General features: G+C 53.0%; 7 protein-coding genes across 7 annotated transcripts; 4 read left to right on the forward strand and 3 right to left on the reverse strand.

Annotated features, from left to right (window-relative positions):
- Nucleotides 1-308: 308 nt before the first annotated feature.
- Nucleotides 309-5,848, reverse strand: ISF_01904 (Nucleoporin; the record flags this gene model as incomplete). The annotated part of the gene is made up of 2 exons (XM_018845511.1): nucleotides 309-5,718; nucleotides 5,778-5,848. 2 exons carry the CDS (start codon nucleotides 5,846-5,848, stop codon nucleotides 309-311), a joined length of 5,481 nt encoding a protein of 1,826 aa, XP_018707234.1.
- Nucleotides 5,849-6,524: 676 nt separating this feature from the next.
- Nucleotides 6,525-8,860, forward strand: ISF_01905 (anthranilate synthase component II; the record flags this gene model as incomplete). Its single annotated transcript, XM_018845512.1, has 2 exons — nucleotides 6,525-6,844; nucleotides 6,898-8,860. 2 exons carry the CDS (start codon nucleotides 6,525-6,527, stop codon nucleotides 8,858-8,860), a joined length of 2,283 nt encoding a protein of 760 aa, XP_018707235.1.
- Nucleotides 8,861-9,992: 1,132 nt separating this feature from the next.
- ISF_01906 (hypothetical protein) lies at nucleotides 9,993-10,547 on the forward strand (the record flags this gene model as incomplete). The annotated part of the gene is made up of 2 exons (XM_018845513.1): nucleotides 9,993-10,100; nucleotides 10,155-10,547. 2 exons carry the CDS (start codon nucleotides 9,993-9,995, stop codon nucleotides 10,545-10,547), a joined length of 501 nt encoding a protein of 166 aa, XP_018707236.1.
- Nucleotides 10,548-10,703: 156 nt separating this feature from the next.
- ISF_01907 (hypothetical protein) lies at nucleotides 10,704-11,880 on the reverse strand (the record flags this gene model as incomplete). The annotated part of the gene is made up of 3 exons (XM_018845514.1): nucleotides 10,704-11,459; nucleotides 11,511-11,654; nucleotides 11,713-11,880. 3 exons carry the CDS (start codon nucleotides 11,878-11,880, stop codon nucleotides 10,704-10,706), a joined length of 1,068 nt encoding a protein of 355 aa, XP_018707237.1.
- Nucleotides 11,881-12,335: 455 nt separating this feature from the next.
- On the reverse strand, nucleotides 12,336-12,910 carry ISF_01908 (pre-mRNA splicing factor CWC21; the record flags this gene model as incomplete). Its single annotated transcript, XM_018845515.1, has 2 exons — nucleotides 12,336-12,618; nucleotides 12,681-12,910. 2 exons carry the CDS (start codon nucleotides 12,908-12,910, stop codon nucleotides 12,336-12,338), a joined length of 513 nt encoding a protein of 170 aa, XP_018707238.1.
- Nucleotides 12,911-13,261: 351 nt separating this feature from the next.
- ISF_01909 (cell cycle control protein Cdc123) lies at nucleotides 13,262-14,500 on the forward strand (the record flags this gene model as incomplete). Its single annotated transcript, XM_018845516.1, has 1 exon — nucleotides 13,262-14,500. One exon carries the CDS (start codon nucleotides 13,262-13,264, stop codon nucleotides 14,498-14,500), a length of 1,239 nt encoding a protein of 412 aa, XP_018707239.1.
- A 386-nt stretch (nucleotides 14,501-14,886) lies between these two features.
- ISF_01910 (hypothetical protein) lies at nucleotides 14,887-16,289 on the forward strand (the record flags this gene model as incomplete). The annotated part of the gene is made up of 3 exons (XM_018845517.1): nucleotides 14,887-15,009; nucleotides 15,125-15,611; nucleotides 15,664-16,289. The coding sequence occupies 3 exons, from the start codon at nucleotides 14,887-14,889 to the stop codon at nucleotides 16,287-16,289; spliced, it is 1,236 nt and encodes a 411-aa protein (XP_018707240.1).
- Between the last annotated feature and the right edge of the window lie 248 nt (nucleotides 16,290-16,537).

The following is a 16,537-nucleotide window of genomic DNA, read 5'->3' on the forward strand; positions in this document are numbered from 1 at the left end:
TACTATTGAACATGACCTTCTCACATCTATAACTTGCAGTCAGGCACCACATTCTCTGGCAGCAATCACTCCGGGTGAACAGCGTGTCTATTCCTTTGTGATATTATTCATAAAATCCCATGATCCAAATATTGTTTACTATGTCTGGTTTCCGCTCTCTTATAATGCATACAACACTGCGCGGAGATTCCCAACAGCCAACGCCATAATCAACACTGCCAACTGCATCTTTTCGGCTCTTGCGTCCACAAGCAAAAAAAGACAAAGTCCAAAGAAAGAACAAACGACTCCACCGCGGTTTTTCCCGCCTACTCCAGTTCGTCAGCCAAGATGTCCCGAACAACCTCCAGTTGTGAGACAACCTTGGCCTCGAGCACATTCTCGTTGGCCCCCGCGCCCACCTTCGTCGTTCGCCACTCCATCTCGCGCTGGCCGAGCGGCAGGAGCCTCTCCTTGAGCAGTCGCCGGCTCGCCAGCCAGTAGTCGACGTTTTCGAGCAGGCCGCTGGCGTCCCATTGAACAGTGCCAATGTCCCGCGCGTTGGTCGCGCGCAGTGCCTTGAGGACGCGCGTGATGAGAGCCAGCGAATGAATCTCAGACGTGCTGAGCAAGGTGATGTGTTGGATCGCGCCCTTCGCTATTGTCCGGTTGGTCCCGGGGGCTTCAAATCGGTCCACGCTCGCATTCAGCAAGTGCGAGAATTGGTTCAGCACATACGTGATCTCGGGTGCCACCGCGACGCCAAGCGAAGTAAGCAGGTTGATCATCAGTGGCAAAAGGCCTTTGACCCATATTGTGTAGCAACGTTGCGCGATCGGTGCATCTGAAGTGGGAGAGATATTCGTCTTAAGCATCACCTTTGTGATCTTGGCAGAAAGAAGGTTGCTGAGGATGCCGTCGCAGGCGAGTTGCTCTCCGATAAGCGGCAAATTCGACAGCTGAAGTAGGAACATGATCGCTAGCTCGCCATACACGGGGTCGCCATGGATGGCCAGTTGATCAGCCCACGAATAGAGCGATGATGCGGCATTGACAACCTCATGAGTCGCCATAATGTTGAGAACCTGGGTCTGGGACTGCTCAATCGTAGGCAGCGACAAGGCAGCCTGCATGATCGCTGTGAGCAAGCCCAAATCTTCCGGATACACCTCGGCATCGCCATCGTGAATCAGGCTGACAAGTGTACGGAAACCACGCCCGACGACGATATCCAGCAGACTCAATACTGTTTGGGTGACCGACACAGCGGATCCACCGAGTTTCACAGGCGGCTCAGGGTCATCATGCTGTTCGCTGCGTTCCCTCTTCTCTCCGCCGACGTGATATGCGCGGAGGGTAACAAACAGTGCCTTCAGCAGGACTCGGTAGTACCCAATGGAGCTGCTGGCGAATGGTTCATCTACACCGCTCATGGTACCAACCAGTGTAGTTAGCATCTGGTTGACGTCTTGAACGGGCAGTTTGGACTTTGCTAGGCGCTGCACGAGGATAAGTGCCAGATTAGCACGCTCCTGCACGAGCTTCAAGAAGATGCTTTCTGGTCCAGGGACGTTTTGGTTGGCGTTGAGACATTGTTGTGAGACTTGCAGCATTTGCTTGCCGATGGTCTCGTTACCAGGCAGGCAAGTGCTAAGCTCAACGAGCAGGAATTCCCATGAGTGAAACAGGGCGATCTGGGCATCGACTAGTGACAAGTTCGCATTTGCAAGTTCCATTTCATTCTTGAACCCATTTGCTTTGCGTCCGAGCCATCCAGGGTCGAATCGTAGCATTGTGTCCGCCTGCTCTAGGTCGTAGTAGTAGTCAGATCCGAGATGACCTGGCGCCAAAGGCGTTCGCTTGAAGTTATCGACTGAGCAGCCGAAGTACTTGTTTGCAAAGTTCTTTGCAAAATTGTTGTGCAGCGACTTGTTGTAGCCAGCTACCTCAACGCCATCGCGCAGGTAGTAATCCAGGTGATTGACTAGACTCTTAGCCAGTTCCTCAGCACTTCCCAAGTGTCTTGAATGGTAAAGCTGCATTGCAAATGTTTCGGCAATGTACGCAGCTAGCCTAGCCTCACGAGCGGCGCGAATACTATCCGACTTCATGACAAGATGGGACGGTTTCAGCGCGCGCGCATATGAGCGTAACCCTTCCATGTACGACGTGTCCTTCTGCAATGTGAATACGGTCCATGGCCAGTAGTTTTGGGCTGATGCAACGAAGTCCAAAATCGCAAGGGCCTCTGAAGTTTCCAAGTCATCGATCTTCTTCAGCTTGGACAAGGCAGTTGCAAAGACCGAGTCGTCTGAAATGTCCTTTGTTTTGCTGTCCTTAGCCATCGCTTCTCGTGGCGTTTGGCCAGTAAGAAGGCAGTTAGACATCCATTGCTGGCGGTTCCGCAATATCGAGGAGAAGAACTTCCAGATTGTTTCAACATCTGTTTGCAGGGCATATGGCTGGCCTAGCCGAGAGAGCAAAGTGATGAAGGACTTTGATACCCCAGGTCCGAGATATCCCAGCAGCGAGGGAGGTTCACTGGAGCCTTGACCCGCATTCGAGACGAGCGCCTGGAGGAGAGACAAGATGGGCGTACGGAAGAGATCGGAGACTGCGCACAGGCGAGCCAATAAAGTCGAGCTCTTGAAGAGATAGCTTTCCAGCATTGTAGAAGATCGTTCGACAAAGTTAGCAGCCCGGAGAAGAGAAGTGGCAAACGTGAGAGCCGATTCTACCTCGTTACGGACAAGGTTCAGTCTTGAAGGGTACAACGTGGACTCGGGGGTGAGAAGGGCGGAGATGAAAGAATACAGAAGTGGCTGAAACCTCAGCGTGCCACTGGATGGCGAAAGAAAGCAGTCGATGACGTAACTGGCCGCTGGCCGTAAACAACTCGTTAGATTGTCGGACTCGCTTGACTTGCCCATACTGTAGCTGTGGTGGATGATCTTGTTCAGCAAGGGCACAACGCTGTTGAGCAGAGAGATACGGCTTATCTCCGCATCGAATTGCCATGTAGAGGTGTTTTCGAAGATATCAACAGAAGCATTGGCTACGGCCAAGGCCACTTTAGAAAGCACTTTATCTGAAGTGCCGAGCCATGGGTTAATTTCTTGTTGTCGACCGCGCGACTTGTTTCCAGCTTGCCGTTGCACCCCAGATGCGAGTGCAGTATCAACAACATTGGAGAAGAAGAATAGCGCCGAATTCAAAAAGTCCAGACGCTCAGATACCAGGTCAAGGCTGCCAGTCAGCTTGGAGAGTTTCCCGGCTCTCGCTTCGGAGCTCAGCAGCTCACTGCGGGCAAGGTATGACCATACCCTGCTGGGTTGAACGGGCAGAATCGCATCCAAGAACTTTATGCAAGCCGTAATAACATTGATGGCAGACTCTTCCGTCATTGCCAGCTCTTCTTGCATGAAGTAGTCCATAGTATCGCAAACGATAGTAACGATATCCTTGCCGCCACTGATGTGCTTGCTAGCCTCAGAAAGGATATCGTCATCTTTGTGTATTAACGCATCGGGGTTGCCAGCCAGCTTCAAGTACTCCATCCGGATCAGTATAGCGAAGAGCTCAACGACTTCGGCAATGTCATGGGGTTGCAATGATTCGAATTGGCATTGATATCCTTCCTTCATGAGATAGATTTCCAGCCGGCGACCTAGCAAGGAAAGAGCCGAGTGCCGGTACTCAACAAGCACCAGCCGTCCACTATCCGTAATAAAACGCCCTTGAGTGCCCCGAGGAAGACGATATGCGTCATCGTCCATCTGCCTCTTTTTCCAGGAAGATGAGAGTGTGATGAGGGGGATTTCCTCCGTAAGGGAAAAGGAATTCGTATTCTCGTCCTCATGTACCAGTTCATATTCTTGGAAGCCCTTCGGCAGCTCCAGGGTCAGAGTAGATGTATTGCGTAGAAGGTTCAGAACGTCCGAGTATCGTTGGTCATCGACCTCGCCAGTGACAGTGCAGAGACTCTTGCAGAGCGATATAAACGGCAAAAACTCGTACGGGAATCGATCCACAGCTTGTTGAAAGTACCATTGCATAAGAATATCGTCATTAATAAACGATGACACCGTATCGCCAGAGGCGCGAAGGTTTTGGACCGAGGACAGATCCCAATAACCACGGCCAGGTGACAGTAAGCTAAACAGGCATGTCAGGCTATCGGCTTGATAGCCAACATATCCATAGCTAATTTTGAGGACATCCGCAAAGACGATTCGGATGCGCGAGCTCAGCAGAGGAGATGCACAGCCTGAGATGCTCGGCCCAAGTGCACGTGCCATGTCGCTCATGGCATTGAACACTCTTCCTCCAGTAGTGACGCCGGTCGCGAGTTGCTCCACGAATTGCGCATCCCGTGGAGTAGTGGCATTCTCCAAAAAGCTATCGAACTTGGTTGATTCGATTGAGAAGAGACTGCCAGCCGAGTTGCGTCGACCGAGGCTTGGGCGCGTGACCTCTCCGGACTCGAACCTCTCTCTGGCAGTCTGCTGCAACAGGTTATCTCTCTTCTCGGTGCGGTTGTGGTAGGAGGCATTGAGCCTGTGTAGGAGCAGAGCCCAAGTGAAGATAGCGGGAGTCGCGCTTGCGATATCCATGTTCGCTGCATTGAGAATGGACTTGTGGATTTGCTCGAGGACTTCTGAGGACAGCAAGTATGAATCAAAGGTGTCGTCAGGCTGCCCGGAATCCTCGTCCTTTTCGTTCAAATAGCTGATTGAGCGTTTGGGCTTCAGCATGATGACTGAAACGGCAGTGGCAAGCGTTCTGAGTGGCGCTATCAGCTCGGCTATGCCCTCGTGGATTGGCTGTACAGAATCAAAAAAATTGTACATCTCCATTAGGGAGAACCATTGAGTTACAGAGCTCGGCGGAGCAAAGTCATCTCCCAGACTATCCACAAGCTGAAAGATGACGGAGAGTGCATGAACAATTTCTGTGAACAATGTTCGTAGCCATTCAATTTCAGTTTTTTCATTAGAAAGCAAAGCGTCGTCGGTAGTCGAAAGCAGGCCAGATTCAATCCGCCCAGTGCAATCGGTGAGGACCCTGAAGTAGGCAGGAAGCAGAGCCTCGATTTGTTCCTTGGTAGATCGCGTGTTGAGCTTGAATAATTCACCAATATCGTCGTTATTTTGCGCAGAAATCGGCAGCCGCCCGTATAGTTTTATCGAGTTGACGTGATCGATGGCCATCATAAAGTGTCGGCGTTCGCTGAGGAGGGTTTCGAAAAGGCGAGTGCGGCGGGAGTCTTGCTTCTCGAACTCGGCAGATAATTCATCGGTATCGAGGGCCGCTGCTGAGCCCAGATCTGATAAGAATGATGCACTCTGGCCATCCTTTAGACCGGCAGCTTCATGTAGATTGGTGGCATCTTGCGATGAAAGCGGCCCGACAAGATGGCGCGATGGACGAGACTGGTGCTCAACAATGACAATTCGCAGCGCTGCGACTAGGTTGGTTTTAGCGTTTTTGCTCAGCCATTTGGCATCATCTTTCAAGACTTGTATGTCGAGCTTCTGGGTCGAGGCAGAGGTGACGTTGATGGGCGCGGTCTTGGTCTCGAAATCTTTGCCAGAGGCGTCATCGGGAGGTGAGAAGGCGGCAATGGGATTTTTCAGCAGCCCGTGTACATATTCGTCGGAAAAGAATTCAGAGAGCGCGCTGCTTCGCTGGAGACGTCCAGTGTTGTCCGAAAGCGCGGTTGCGACAAGCTTCCATGACCTGTGTTCGAAGGGTTAGCATCAAATGTGTGCGGCAAGCAAGCAGACGCGAGAGCTTACAGAAGCACCTTTTCCCCTGAAAGACACTCCTCCAGGGAAGGGAAATAGATGCGATCTGACAAGGGAGCCATCGCCACTGTCCTCAATGCGGTGGCAGTGGCAGATAACACATCACCTTGCGCCGATATTATGAGGGTGCTTTTAGATGTATGTACGCGCCTGAACCGCGATCTCCAGGTACAACAAGAGCTCACCACACAGCTTGGTGGGCCAACTTTTTTTTGGAGCTATGTACATTATGACAAGCCGAGAATCAGCCGGGCTGCAGAGCCTGAGCCTTGCGGCTTGTACAGCAGCAAGCGGCTTCGGCGCCTGGCATTCACCAAACGGTCGGTGGACAATCAGTCGCTGCGCTCCCTCACTCGCTACAGCACGCACTTTTATTTATTTATTTTTGATAGAAAAAATCAATTACCGGTAGGGTCATAAGAATATTCTTTTAGCCGCTTAAATAATTAGGATGCAGGACTAACGTTCCGCGGCGACTTTCACCGAGCTCTCCTGGCTCTTGCGCCCAAGCGTTGAGGATCCCTGCCAACTGCTAAATCGGCGCCATTAGTCAGAGCGCCGTTTCCCGCACTGTAACGCCGCAGACAGCTCCATGGATCTGTACAGTGTGACCGAATAGTCAACACCGTACGTCTGCCGATGGCAAAGAAATGCCGTTATCATTGTGAAGTGACACACACCTCAGCTCATCTAATTCTGGTTTACACCGACCAAGCCGTGGTTTCTGGCACGATCAAGATGCCTTTTCCCGACATTATTGACCATTCTCCTCGCGAGGTCAAATTCTCACCACCAATCCCAACGGCAAACAACCTGATCCTCATCGACAACTATGACTCTTTCACCTGGAACATCTATCAATATCTAACGTTGGAGGGTGCTACTGTCCACGTTATTCGAAACGACAAGGTCACCCTAGAAGAGCTCATTGAAAAGAAGCCCAGCCAGCTTATCATCAGTCCCGGTCCGGGTCATCCCACCACGGATTCGGGTATCAGCCGAGATGCTATTCGTCACTTTGCAGGCAAGATTCCCATCTTTGGTGTCTGCATGGGCCTGTAAGGATATCTCAGAGCCTATCCTATTGATTCCAACTCACTAATGTCGATAGCCAATGTATCTTTGACGTCTATGGTGGCGAGGTAAACTCAGCTGGAGAATGGTTGCATGGCAAGACTTCGCCCTTGAGTCACGACGCCAAGGGTGTCTTCAAGGGTCTAGAGCAGGAGATTCCCATCACAAGATACCACTCGCTCGCCGGATCTCCCGTAACCCTTCCCGAATGTCTCGAGGTCACTTCCTGGGTCGCCAAACCTGATGGCAGCCGCGGCATTATCCAGGGCGTCCGCCACAAGGAGTACACGATGGAAGCCGTGCAGTTCCACCCTGAAAGCATCCTGACTGAAAATGGACGCACCATGATTCGAAACTTTTTACAGATGCAGGGAGGTACTTGGGAGGACAACAACCGTCTACAGGCCGCGTCGGAAACCGCGAACGAGGCTTCGCCGGCCCCTTCCAAGAGCAACAACATTTTGCAAAAAATCTACGCCAGCCGCCGTGCGGCCGTAGAGGCTCAGCGAGTGATTCCGTCTCAGAGAATGGAGGACCTCCAAGCCGCGTATGACCTCGGCGCCGCTCCACCCGCAGTGCCCTTCGTCAAACGCCTCAGTCAAACTCCATTTGATGTTTCCCTCATGGCTGAAATCAAGCGCGGCTCCCCGTCCAAGGGCATTTTCAACATTGACGTTCGCGCCCCTGTCCAAGCTAGAAAATACGCGCTGGCTGGTGCTAGTGTCATCTCTGTCCTGACGGAGCCTGAGTGGTTCAAGGGAAGCATTGAGGATCTCCGAGCAGTCCGCCAAGTCCTAGAGGGCATGCCCAACAGACCAGCAATTCTCCGCAAGGAGTTCATCTTTGATGAGTATCAGATTCTCGAAGCCCGTCTGGCGGGTGCGGACACTGTTCTTCTCATAGTCAAGATGCTGGATGTCCAAACTCTCGAGCGTCTATACAAATATTCTCAGTCTCTTGGCATGGAGCCTTTGGTTGAAGTTCAAAACGCGGACGAAATGACAATCGCCGTCAACCTGGGCTCCAAGGTAATCGGGGTCAACAACCGAAATCTGGAGACATTTGACGTCGATCTCGACACTACTGGTCGTCTTCGCAGCATGGTTCGTGATACCACCATCATTTGCGCCCTGAGTGGGATCAACACGTACGAAGATGTCATCATGTGCAAAAATGACGGTGTAAATGCCGTTCTCGTTGGTGAAGCCATCATGAGAGCCCCGGACGCCAGTGTTTTCATCAGCGAGCTGTGCTCTGGCAAGGCCCCAGCCACCAAGAAGGAGCGGCCCCAGCCCCTCCTCGTCAAGATCTGCGGTACGCGAAGCGCTGCGGCCGCCAAAAAGGCAGTCGAGTCGCACGCTGACTTTGTTGGCATGTGTCTCGTACCCGGTGCGAAGCGTTGCATTGACAGTGACACTGCCCTCGCCATCTCGGAAGCAGTGCATTCATTTACTGGCACAACCAGTTCCAAGCCTGAGCCTTCGGTACCTGTCGCAGGCGCCGCCGACTACTTCCAGGGCGCTTACAGCCGACTACAAAGCTCACGGCCCCGTCTTGTAGGCATCTTCCAGAACCAGCCGCTCAGCGAGGTCTTGGAGAAGCAGAAGCTGTACAACTTGGATCTTGTCCAGCTCCACGGCGATGAGCCCATCGAGTGGGCCAACCTTATCCCCGTCCCTGTAATCCGCGCCTTCAAGCCTGGCCACGTCGGCCTGGGTCTCCGCGGCTTCCACACGGTTCCTCTTCTCGATTCCGGTGCTGGTTCTGGCAAGCTGCTGGACGTATCAAAGGTCAAGGCCATTCTGGAGAAGGACTCCAATCTGAGAGTTTTTCTGGCCGGTGGGCTGAACCCGGACAATGTCGCAGAAGCAGTGAAGGCCCTGGGTGACCTGGCGGACAGAGTTATCGGTGTGGATGTCAGCAGCGGTGTGGAAGAGGATGGGAAACAGAGTCTTGAGAAGATTGAGGCGTTTGTCAAAAACTCCAAGAGCATTCGATAGAGCAAGGATTCGAAAAAGCAAATACCATGATAGAAATGAAGGAATTTTTCTAGTATATACAGAATTTCTTTTTGACATACCTCAACCTGTGTAAGCTATTACCGCAAGCAGCTCGACCGCAGGCGTGCCAATTTGTCGTGAGCGCTGTTTGCCAACCGCGTGTGTGCACGCTGGTCACCGCCTCGAATTTAGATAAATACCAGCTATGATTTCCTGCGCTCTTCTAATAATTCGATACGATTTCCAGAAGCTCCAGGAAATCAATCATGTTTCCTGCATCATTCCTTCACCTCGTCGCCTTCGCATCAGCCATAGTGTACACGATGCCTTGTCAAATATTCAAGAATCGTGTGATAGCGACCGCAGGACCGCCTCCACCGTCGATCACTCTTGAGAACTTGCGAAGTTGGATACCTCTTCGCAAGGGTCGCTTCGTTGACTCTTTCGACGATGATGTTACTCACCTACTCTGCACCCACGAGCAGTTCAAGAAAAGGGTGCCCCTTGGTATCATCGCCATTTCTCTTCAATTGTGGGTAGATGCTGACAATGAATCGATTCTTCCAGTTAAGCAAGTCTTGAGAGATCATAGGCGCGTCCATATTGTTCACTATGACTGGCTCGAGTTCTCTGCCGTGTTCAACAAGCGGCTCCCTGAGCGGGAGTACTCCATGCGCAACATCTTCGCCAAGGAAAGGGCAGAAAGGCGTGAGAGAAATTTGAAAGAGAATGGGCGACGGCAAGGCGAACGGGGCGTGAATCCGAGTAAGTTGTCCGCGCACTCCCGCGCGTCAGAAAGCATGGTCCAGTTGGGTTCGATGCTAATGTTTCGTCTTGCGCACCAGCTTTGTTCCATGTCTATCAAGACCGGGAGTTCTTTTCATATCAGATAAATCTTACTCGCAACAATTCCTATGATGGCGAATTTGGGCAGCGATACATACTGACAGTGAGTTGATCAGGCCACAGGTGCCTCTAGCAGCTTTCATCCACTAACAAGTATGCGAAGCTGTGGGAGTCCGATGCAAAGCCGCATCTGTATTGGTTCACGGCCAAATTCATGAGGCGAAAGGGAGATCCAAACGCCTGCTATCATCGCCCCAGTCCGTGTTCGGGCAAATGGCGCCTCGAGATGGACCACTTCGTCAACTTTTTCCGCATCAAAGCGGGTATCGATTGGCAGGATCGCGTTCTCCGAGAGGGAACCACGCCTCTGTCTCTGTTTCAATACAGCCCACCAGTAAGCTTCAGTTTCTCAACATCTCGGAATGCGTGGCTGACATGGATACTCCAGACCGGCGGCAAGCCTGTTGGCAGACGCCTTCGGTTTTCGTACGACCATTGTGTGGAGTTGAACTTGGAATGGAAGAGGCGGAATCTGCCACAGGAGATCGATCACGAAATAGAGAATAGAGATGCAGAAGAAGTAGACGGGTCTGCGGAAGATGATGACGGGGACTCTATCGGCGACGATGAGGAGGGTGGCATCGCAATAGACATCGACGAGGAGTTCCGGGAGGTTTCTCCAGGTGCGGCCCAGGCCATTGAAGAAAGCGACGAGCCAAAGTCCAAGCCACCCACGTCGGAGAGCATTTGTATCTCGCCTGGAGAGGAAAGCACTGAAGCGTCAGGCGATGAGCGCGCCGAGCCGAGTCCGGGACCACTTGATCCACCAAGGCAGCTGTGAGAAATGCAGCTGCAAAACAAAATTGCCCCGGGAGGGGTTTGAGGAGTCATTCGTGGTATCATTTGATATACATATAGCTTTCTGATTTGCACTAATACACTGGCTGCAGCTTTCAAGCCCCAACTCGCGTCGAGTGCGTTTGTTACCTCTTCCCTCTCAAAACCTCAGTTTCGGAAAAACAAAGACGAGCAAGACCAAGACAAGCATCAGCCCGTAGATCCAGGCATACAGTATCATCCGCCCCCACCAGCCCTTGCCCTCCGTCATCCTGCGCAGCGTGCCCATGCGCCCGCGCGCCGCCTCCATGCTCTGCTCCGTCTTGGACATGCCCTCGCTCGCGCGGCCCACCGCCTCCCGGTCGGCCTCGAGCGTCGACGAGAACCGGTGCGAGCTGGCCTTGAGCGCACCGGCCATCTCGAGGATGGACGCCGAGAGCGCGTCCTGCTCCGCGCGCTGCTGGTCGAGGATGGCCTCGGCCGTGGCCGTCGACGTCTCCGGCGGCGCGGGGGCGGCCCGTCGGCGGTTGGCGAAGAGGGCCGCGCGCGCCGACGAGTACGACGGCGACGCGCTGGTGGTGGTAGCGGCGCCGGCAGCAGCAGGCGTGGTGTTCTCGGCGCCGTGGCGGCCCCGTAGGGTCTGGCTGGTTTGTGTCGGGGCCGGCGCAGCAGCGGCAACGGACTCGGTCGGAGGAGCTGATCTGGTCGCGGGGGGTGGGGAGGAGGCCCCTGTTGCGGCAGTGCGGTCCTGTGCGGTGGGTGAGTCGGGCTCGGTATCGAGTGCCGGTGGCGTGTATTGCGGATCGGTGTCTTCGGTGGTTGAAGTCGCGCTTTGGCTAGGAGTCGGGATGAAGCCGCCCAAAAGGTCCTCCTCGTCTGAGCTGTCATCGTCTAGCTCATCCTCATCTGCCGCGACCTGCCCAGGGTTAGCTTTGGATTCTCGCTGGTTAAATGCCAAGGAAATTACCTGGCGCAAGTCCTTTAACCTATCGAATAGAAGCTCTAGGGTCTCCCGGTGCTCGGCCAGGAGAGGGTCCGCGTTGGACTTGAATGGTGTCGCCGCAGCGTCCTGTTCAAGCTTTAATAATCGGGCATGTACGTGTTCGAGGTTCTATTCAGATTTAATTAACGCATTGTTCTAGTCGTGAGGAGGGCTATGCAAGGCTTACCGAGGCCAGCTTCTCCCTCTCAATGGAACTTCGACGAAGCCGTCTCTCGTGCTGCGGCGTAGGGTGCAGAATCGTGTCTTGCAATCGACTAAGAATGTGGGCTAACTCCCCAGCTTCCGCTCTTGTTGAATCGCCCGCGGACTCGAGAGGAGTAGATGTTCGCGCCATGGTACGTTGTGTTGATATAGATTGACAAAGGAAGAAATGCTGCCAGGTAGCTTTGCTCGGTAGGTAGCTCTCGGTACGCATAGTTGGCCTGTGACGTGTGCCAACGGCTGCCACTTACTAGCCGCGCCCCGCCAAATCTACACTGATACCCTATACGTCGTTGTATATATTTGTATGCCAATCAATAGCCAAGATGAGTAAGAAAATGCACTCATTAAGGGGTTCCGACCTTAAATTCACTACTAAAAGGCTCGGTGAAGCCTTAAAAAGACAGACAGAACAATAGCGGTGATTATGATAGTAATGCACAAACCTTTGAAAGCGTGCTATGTCGCCATGATTACCGGGTTTGAGAAGTTTGGTAACAACATGGAGAAATTTGCAAATTTATTACCTTCATGATATATACCTATGCAGTTTAAACGGATGTTAATCGCGAGTCCCGCTCGCAACACCTAGTCTTCTGTCTTGACCTTAGTATCCTCTTCTTCCAGCCGTAGGGATTCTTTCAGCCGTTGTTCTTGCCTCCTCCAATGACCCCCTTCTTCATAATTTGAGCTTATTTTGAGTGCTCTTCTCATTCTTTCATCTTCCTTCAACTTCGCATCCGCCATAGCATGCACCTGATGCCCCTTGAATTGCCGCCGGGGCCCGTTGGACCCATTACCGGACTTCATTTCGTCGAGAAGCTTTTGTCGAAGCGCATCGCATTGCTTTTCGATCTCGTCCTCGTCCACCCTAAATCAGCCAGTCAGCTCATCGATCCAAACTCAACACTCTCTTGGCGCCTTCGAGCTTACTCGTCGTCTTCTAGCTTGTCGCGGAGCTCGAACACCTTGACCTCGATCTCGCGCTTGCGGTCATGCTCTAGAATACCTTTGTCTGGTTGCCGTTGCTTGTGAGGTAGGGAATCGGTGTTTTTAGGATACGGCGCAGCGTGATCGCGTGGACGCATGTGCGCCAGGTTCTTTTGAACATAGCCGGAGGTTCCGCTCCCGCGGGGGGTAGACAGACCAACATTGTCCGACATGACCATGGGATCTTGGAATGATGCTGGCAACGACTATATCTGCGATGACTTATGAAGCCGCTGGAAGAGTTGTACAACGCTGCTGCTGTGGTTTGTAGGTTGCAAGAAACATGCCCAAATCCTTGGTGGGGTGTCATTGTAGAACCAACGTCACAACAGCTAGAATGGGTAGGCGGTGAGGGCGCAAACGCAGCTTGAAGACGGCAGAATTGGGAGAGTCATAGTGGGGGAAGACGAAGTCTGTCAAAAATGAAGAGTCAAAGATAATGGTTTCTGTGGCAAAGTTATAAAATCAAATCCTGTCCTTTGTCTCCTCTGATTTAACGGGGTTTTCAGCGAATTATCAGCAAAATGCCGCATCTGGGTGAAGACAATACAGAGGGCTCAGAGCCTGCGTTTGTCTTTCCTCCAGTAACAAAAGATCATATCCAAAACTGTTCTTACGACGCTTGGTTCCCCAAGTATCGCAGCTCTTGTATCAAGTCAAGAATTATCCCAATTTCTGCCGACTTCATCACCTACTTACAGGAGGATGGGATTATCTTGGCAGATGACAGTGATGTCCTTGGCGACGCGCAAGACGATGAATGGCAGAGCTCTGGTGCTATGACTTCCAACAATGCGCCGAATGACAGCCAAGATTCGGATGAAGACGAAGCTCTACAACTACCTCCAAATCAACGTTTTCCAGAAACTCATACCAAGATCAAAGAGACCATTGAAGAGCTTGGCGGAGCAGTTGCGCCCAAGCTCAACTGGTCTTCGCCGAAGGATGCCAAGTGGATTTCAGCACACCAAAATAGTCTCAAGTGCACCTCACCAAACGATATTTACCTTCTCCTGAAGTCCTCGTCATTCATTTCACACGATCTCGCTCACGCATTTGATGGGTGTACCGCTCCGGAGCCCACCCGGCCATTCAGCCCGGTACTCGTGCTCCGCCCTTACTTTACACCTCACGTGGCGCTGGAGTTCAGGTGTTTTATTAAGCATCGCCAACTAATTGGAATCTCGCAACGAGACTTAAACTATTACGACTTTCTTGAGGTTCTGAGGCCGAACCTTTGGCGCAAGATTACCAAGTTTTACAACGAGACGTTGCAACACACATTCCCTGATGCTAGCTTCACGTTCGATGTCTACGTTCCAGAGAACTCCCTAGCAGATGATGGCTTAGGAAGAGTTAGGCTCATGGATATTAACCCTTGGGCGATTCGTACCGATGCGCTGTTGTTCAGCTGGGAAGAGCTGCTTCAGCAAGAAGTTGCGAGACCACTTTATGGCCCTCCGGCCGGTGCGGACGCTGCTGATATCAGCGGGGGAGAGACAACTGCCGATGAATTGGACGACGAAAGCATCCAAGATTACAGTCCTACTTGTCTCCCTGAGCTTAGAATCGTGGAGAAGGACGATCCTGGCGCGTACAATTTTAGCACACCACAGTACTCTGCGCACAAGCTACCCAAGGAGGTTGTCGATGCCAGTCTGGCCGGAGAGGGAGGGCTACGAGAATTCGCACAGCAATGGAAGGACATTACTGAGGGACGCGGCGGTAACATGTGGGAGCAGCCTGGTGCTGGGGGCGCATGAGTTCCTTACCTATAGATAGACTTAACAATGTTCTGACTAGGTAAACGCAGTGGGGTGGAGGAGTTTAAGCCCAAGGCGGCGAGCAACATGGATTCATAGGTCAAAGATTACTCAAATCAATAAAGGTGAAGCTACCAGACGAAAGGATATCACGAGATGCCCCAAATTCACATACCCCTCACCTTCTAAGCGAGGCAAATCGTTGTTTTGCAGCAGTCAAGCGAGCATGTGGCTCGTGCGTTGGTTAACACTTCGAATCGCCTTGCCAGCTGTTGCCAGCTGCCAGCTCACTTACACGATCAAACACGAAACCCTTTCGCCACCCGCACGCACAACTCTACAGTTGAACTCGAGCACCCGTCAATATTTCAACAAACACGACCGATATGCCTTCTCGTCCTCGACCATCAAAAGTTACAAAGCAAAATGGAAGCACTCGTAACCGCAAGCCCTCGTCTGGCACTGTGCAACAGGAGCTAGAACACCGCTATGTTGTTGCCAACGGAAATGTGAGTTGACCTTCATTTAACATCTTCCCTTGACTTTTCTTTTCCACAACTCGCCTTTTTTGCTTGCTCCATCAGCCGCAAAGCACCAATCAACATACTGATCAAAGTCTCCAAGACTAATGGACACGGCCTAATCGACCGCGTTTCCCTTGGCCACCAGATGGCCCTCCCACTTCGTCAGACAAGCCCTTTTCCTCGCGTGGGCGGCAGTAGCGACGTCCCTGACAACTTCTCCTTTGCCCCCCAGCCAAACCCTTACCCCGTGCTCGGCCCTCCGCAATACTCGACTGCCGCCGACCTCGCACGCTCCAAGTACGGCGCCGACGTCAAGCTAGACAGCGCGCTGTGCAAAAAGCTCGGCGCCGAGGAGGCCAAGCGTCCGCCCACGCAGCGCCGCGCCGACCAAAAGCTCAACATCGACCGACGCAGCAACATGGAGGCGTTCGTCGCCCACGTCACCGGCCAGGTCGTCAACAGGCCGTGCAAGAACTGCTACAAGGGCCACGGCCCCTGGACGCAGTGTGTCGTCTACGAGGGCCAGATGTGCGGCAGCTGCACCAACTGCTGGTACAACGCAAGCGGCTCGCGCTGCACGTTTCATGGTACGTTGAGCAATTGCCTGTCTTGCGGGATGTGACTTACAGCGAGGAACAGGCATCGGCACTGGCTCCCCTCCCCCCGCTGCAATGCCTCCGAGCGGCGTCCCGGCCAACGGGTCTGACGAGACCGGCGGCGGCAACTTGCCCTATTATACGTCGCCCAAGGATGACGCGAAGGTCATTCCAGATTGGGCGACGCCGCATCGAGACAACGAGAGCAACGACTCCTCGCAGAACCATTCGCATGCCTCGGAGCCGCTCCCTACCCAGCCGCCCGCCTACATGGCCTATCCGCCGCCGGCCCAGTCGATGCCTCATCAGGGGCTTGCTGGCATGGGGATAATGGCCGGTGGCGGCGGAGGGCAGGACGCGGCTGCCTCAGTCGCTTCCTGGATGGCCTGCGAGCCAACGCGCCGGCTAATTCGCCAGGCCATGGACGACGTGGCTATGCTGAGCCGGCGCGACCGGTACATCGCTCGTATTGAGACGGCGGCTGAGGAGCTCGGCATGCGCATCGCCGAGTACAATGAGTACATGAAGACGCCAGAGGGCGTCGCCGATCTGCAGCACTTCCAGGAGGCCGCGGCTGCGAACATGATGCCTCCGGGTCATGCGCACGACGCGCGCATGGACACCACCATGGAGACCGAGTCGATTCACGGCGATAGTTCCATGGCTTGAACTTGTTTGTCCTGGGGAAGTTTTCATATCTTGTCAAACTATTTGCTCCTACGCAGCACTGGCAGCACGCCTTTGCCATATATACTGGCAATTTTTTCTGCGTCTTCCTTCTCAGAAAATACTGCTGTCATCTTCGGATATTTGCTTCCACGGTATTTCCAGCGATTTTTGTGTTTTTGGCTTGGCCAGGGTCCTTGGGCGAAAAAAAAAAGGCATCTTTGGTGGGTTGGGAAAAGCGAACAGCGGAA

Source organism: Cordyceps fumosorosea (assembly GCF_001636725.1).
Source record: "Cordyceps fumosorosea ARSEF 2679 chromosome Unknown scaffold_3, whole genome shotgun sequence".
Lineage (NCBI taxonomy): Eukaryota > Fungi > Ascomycota > Sordariomycetes > Hypocreales > Cordycipitaceae > Cordyceps > Cordyceps fumosorosea.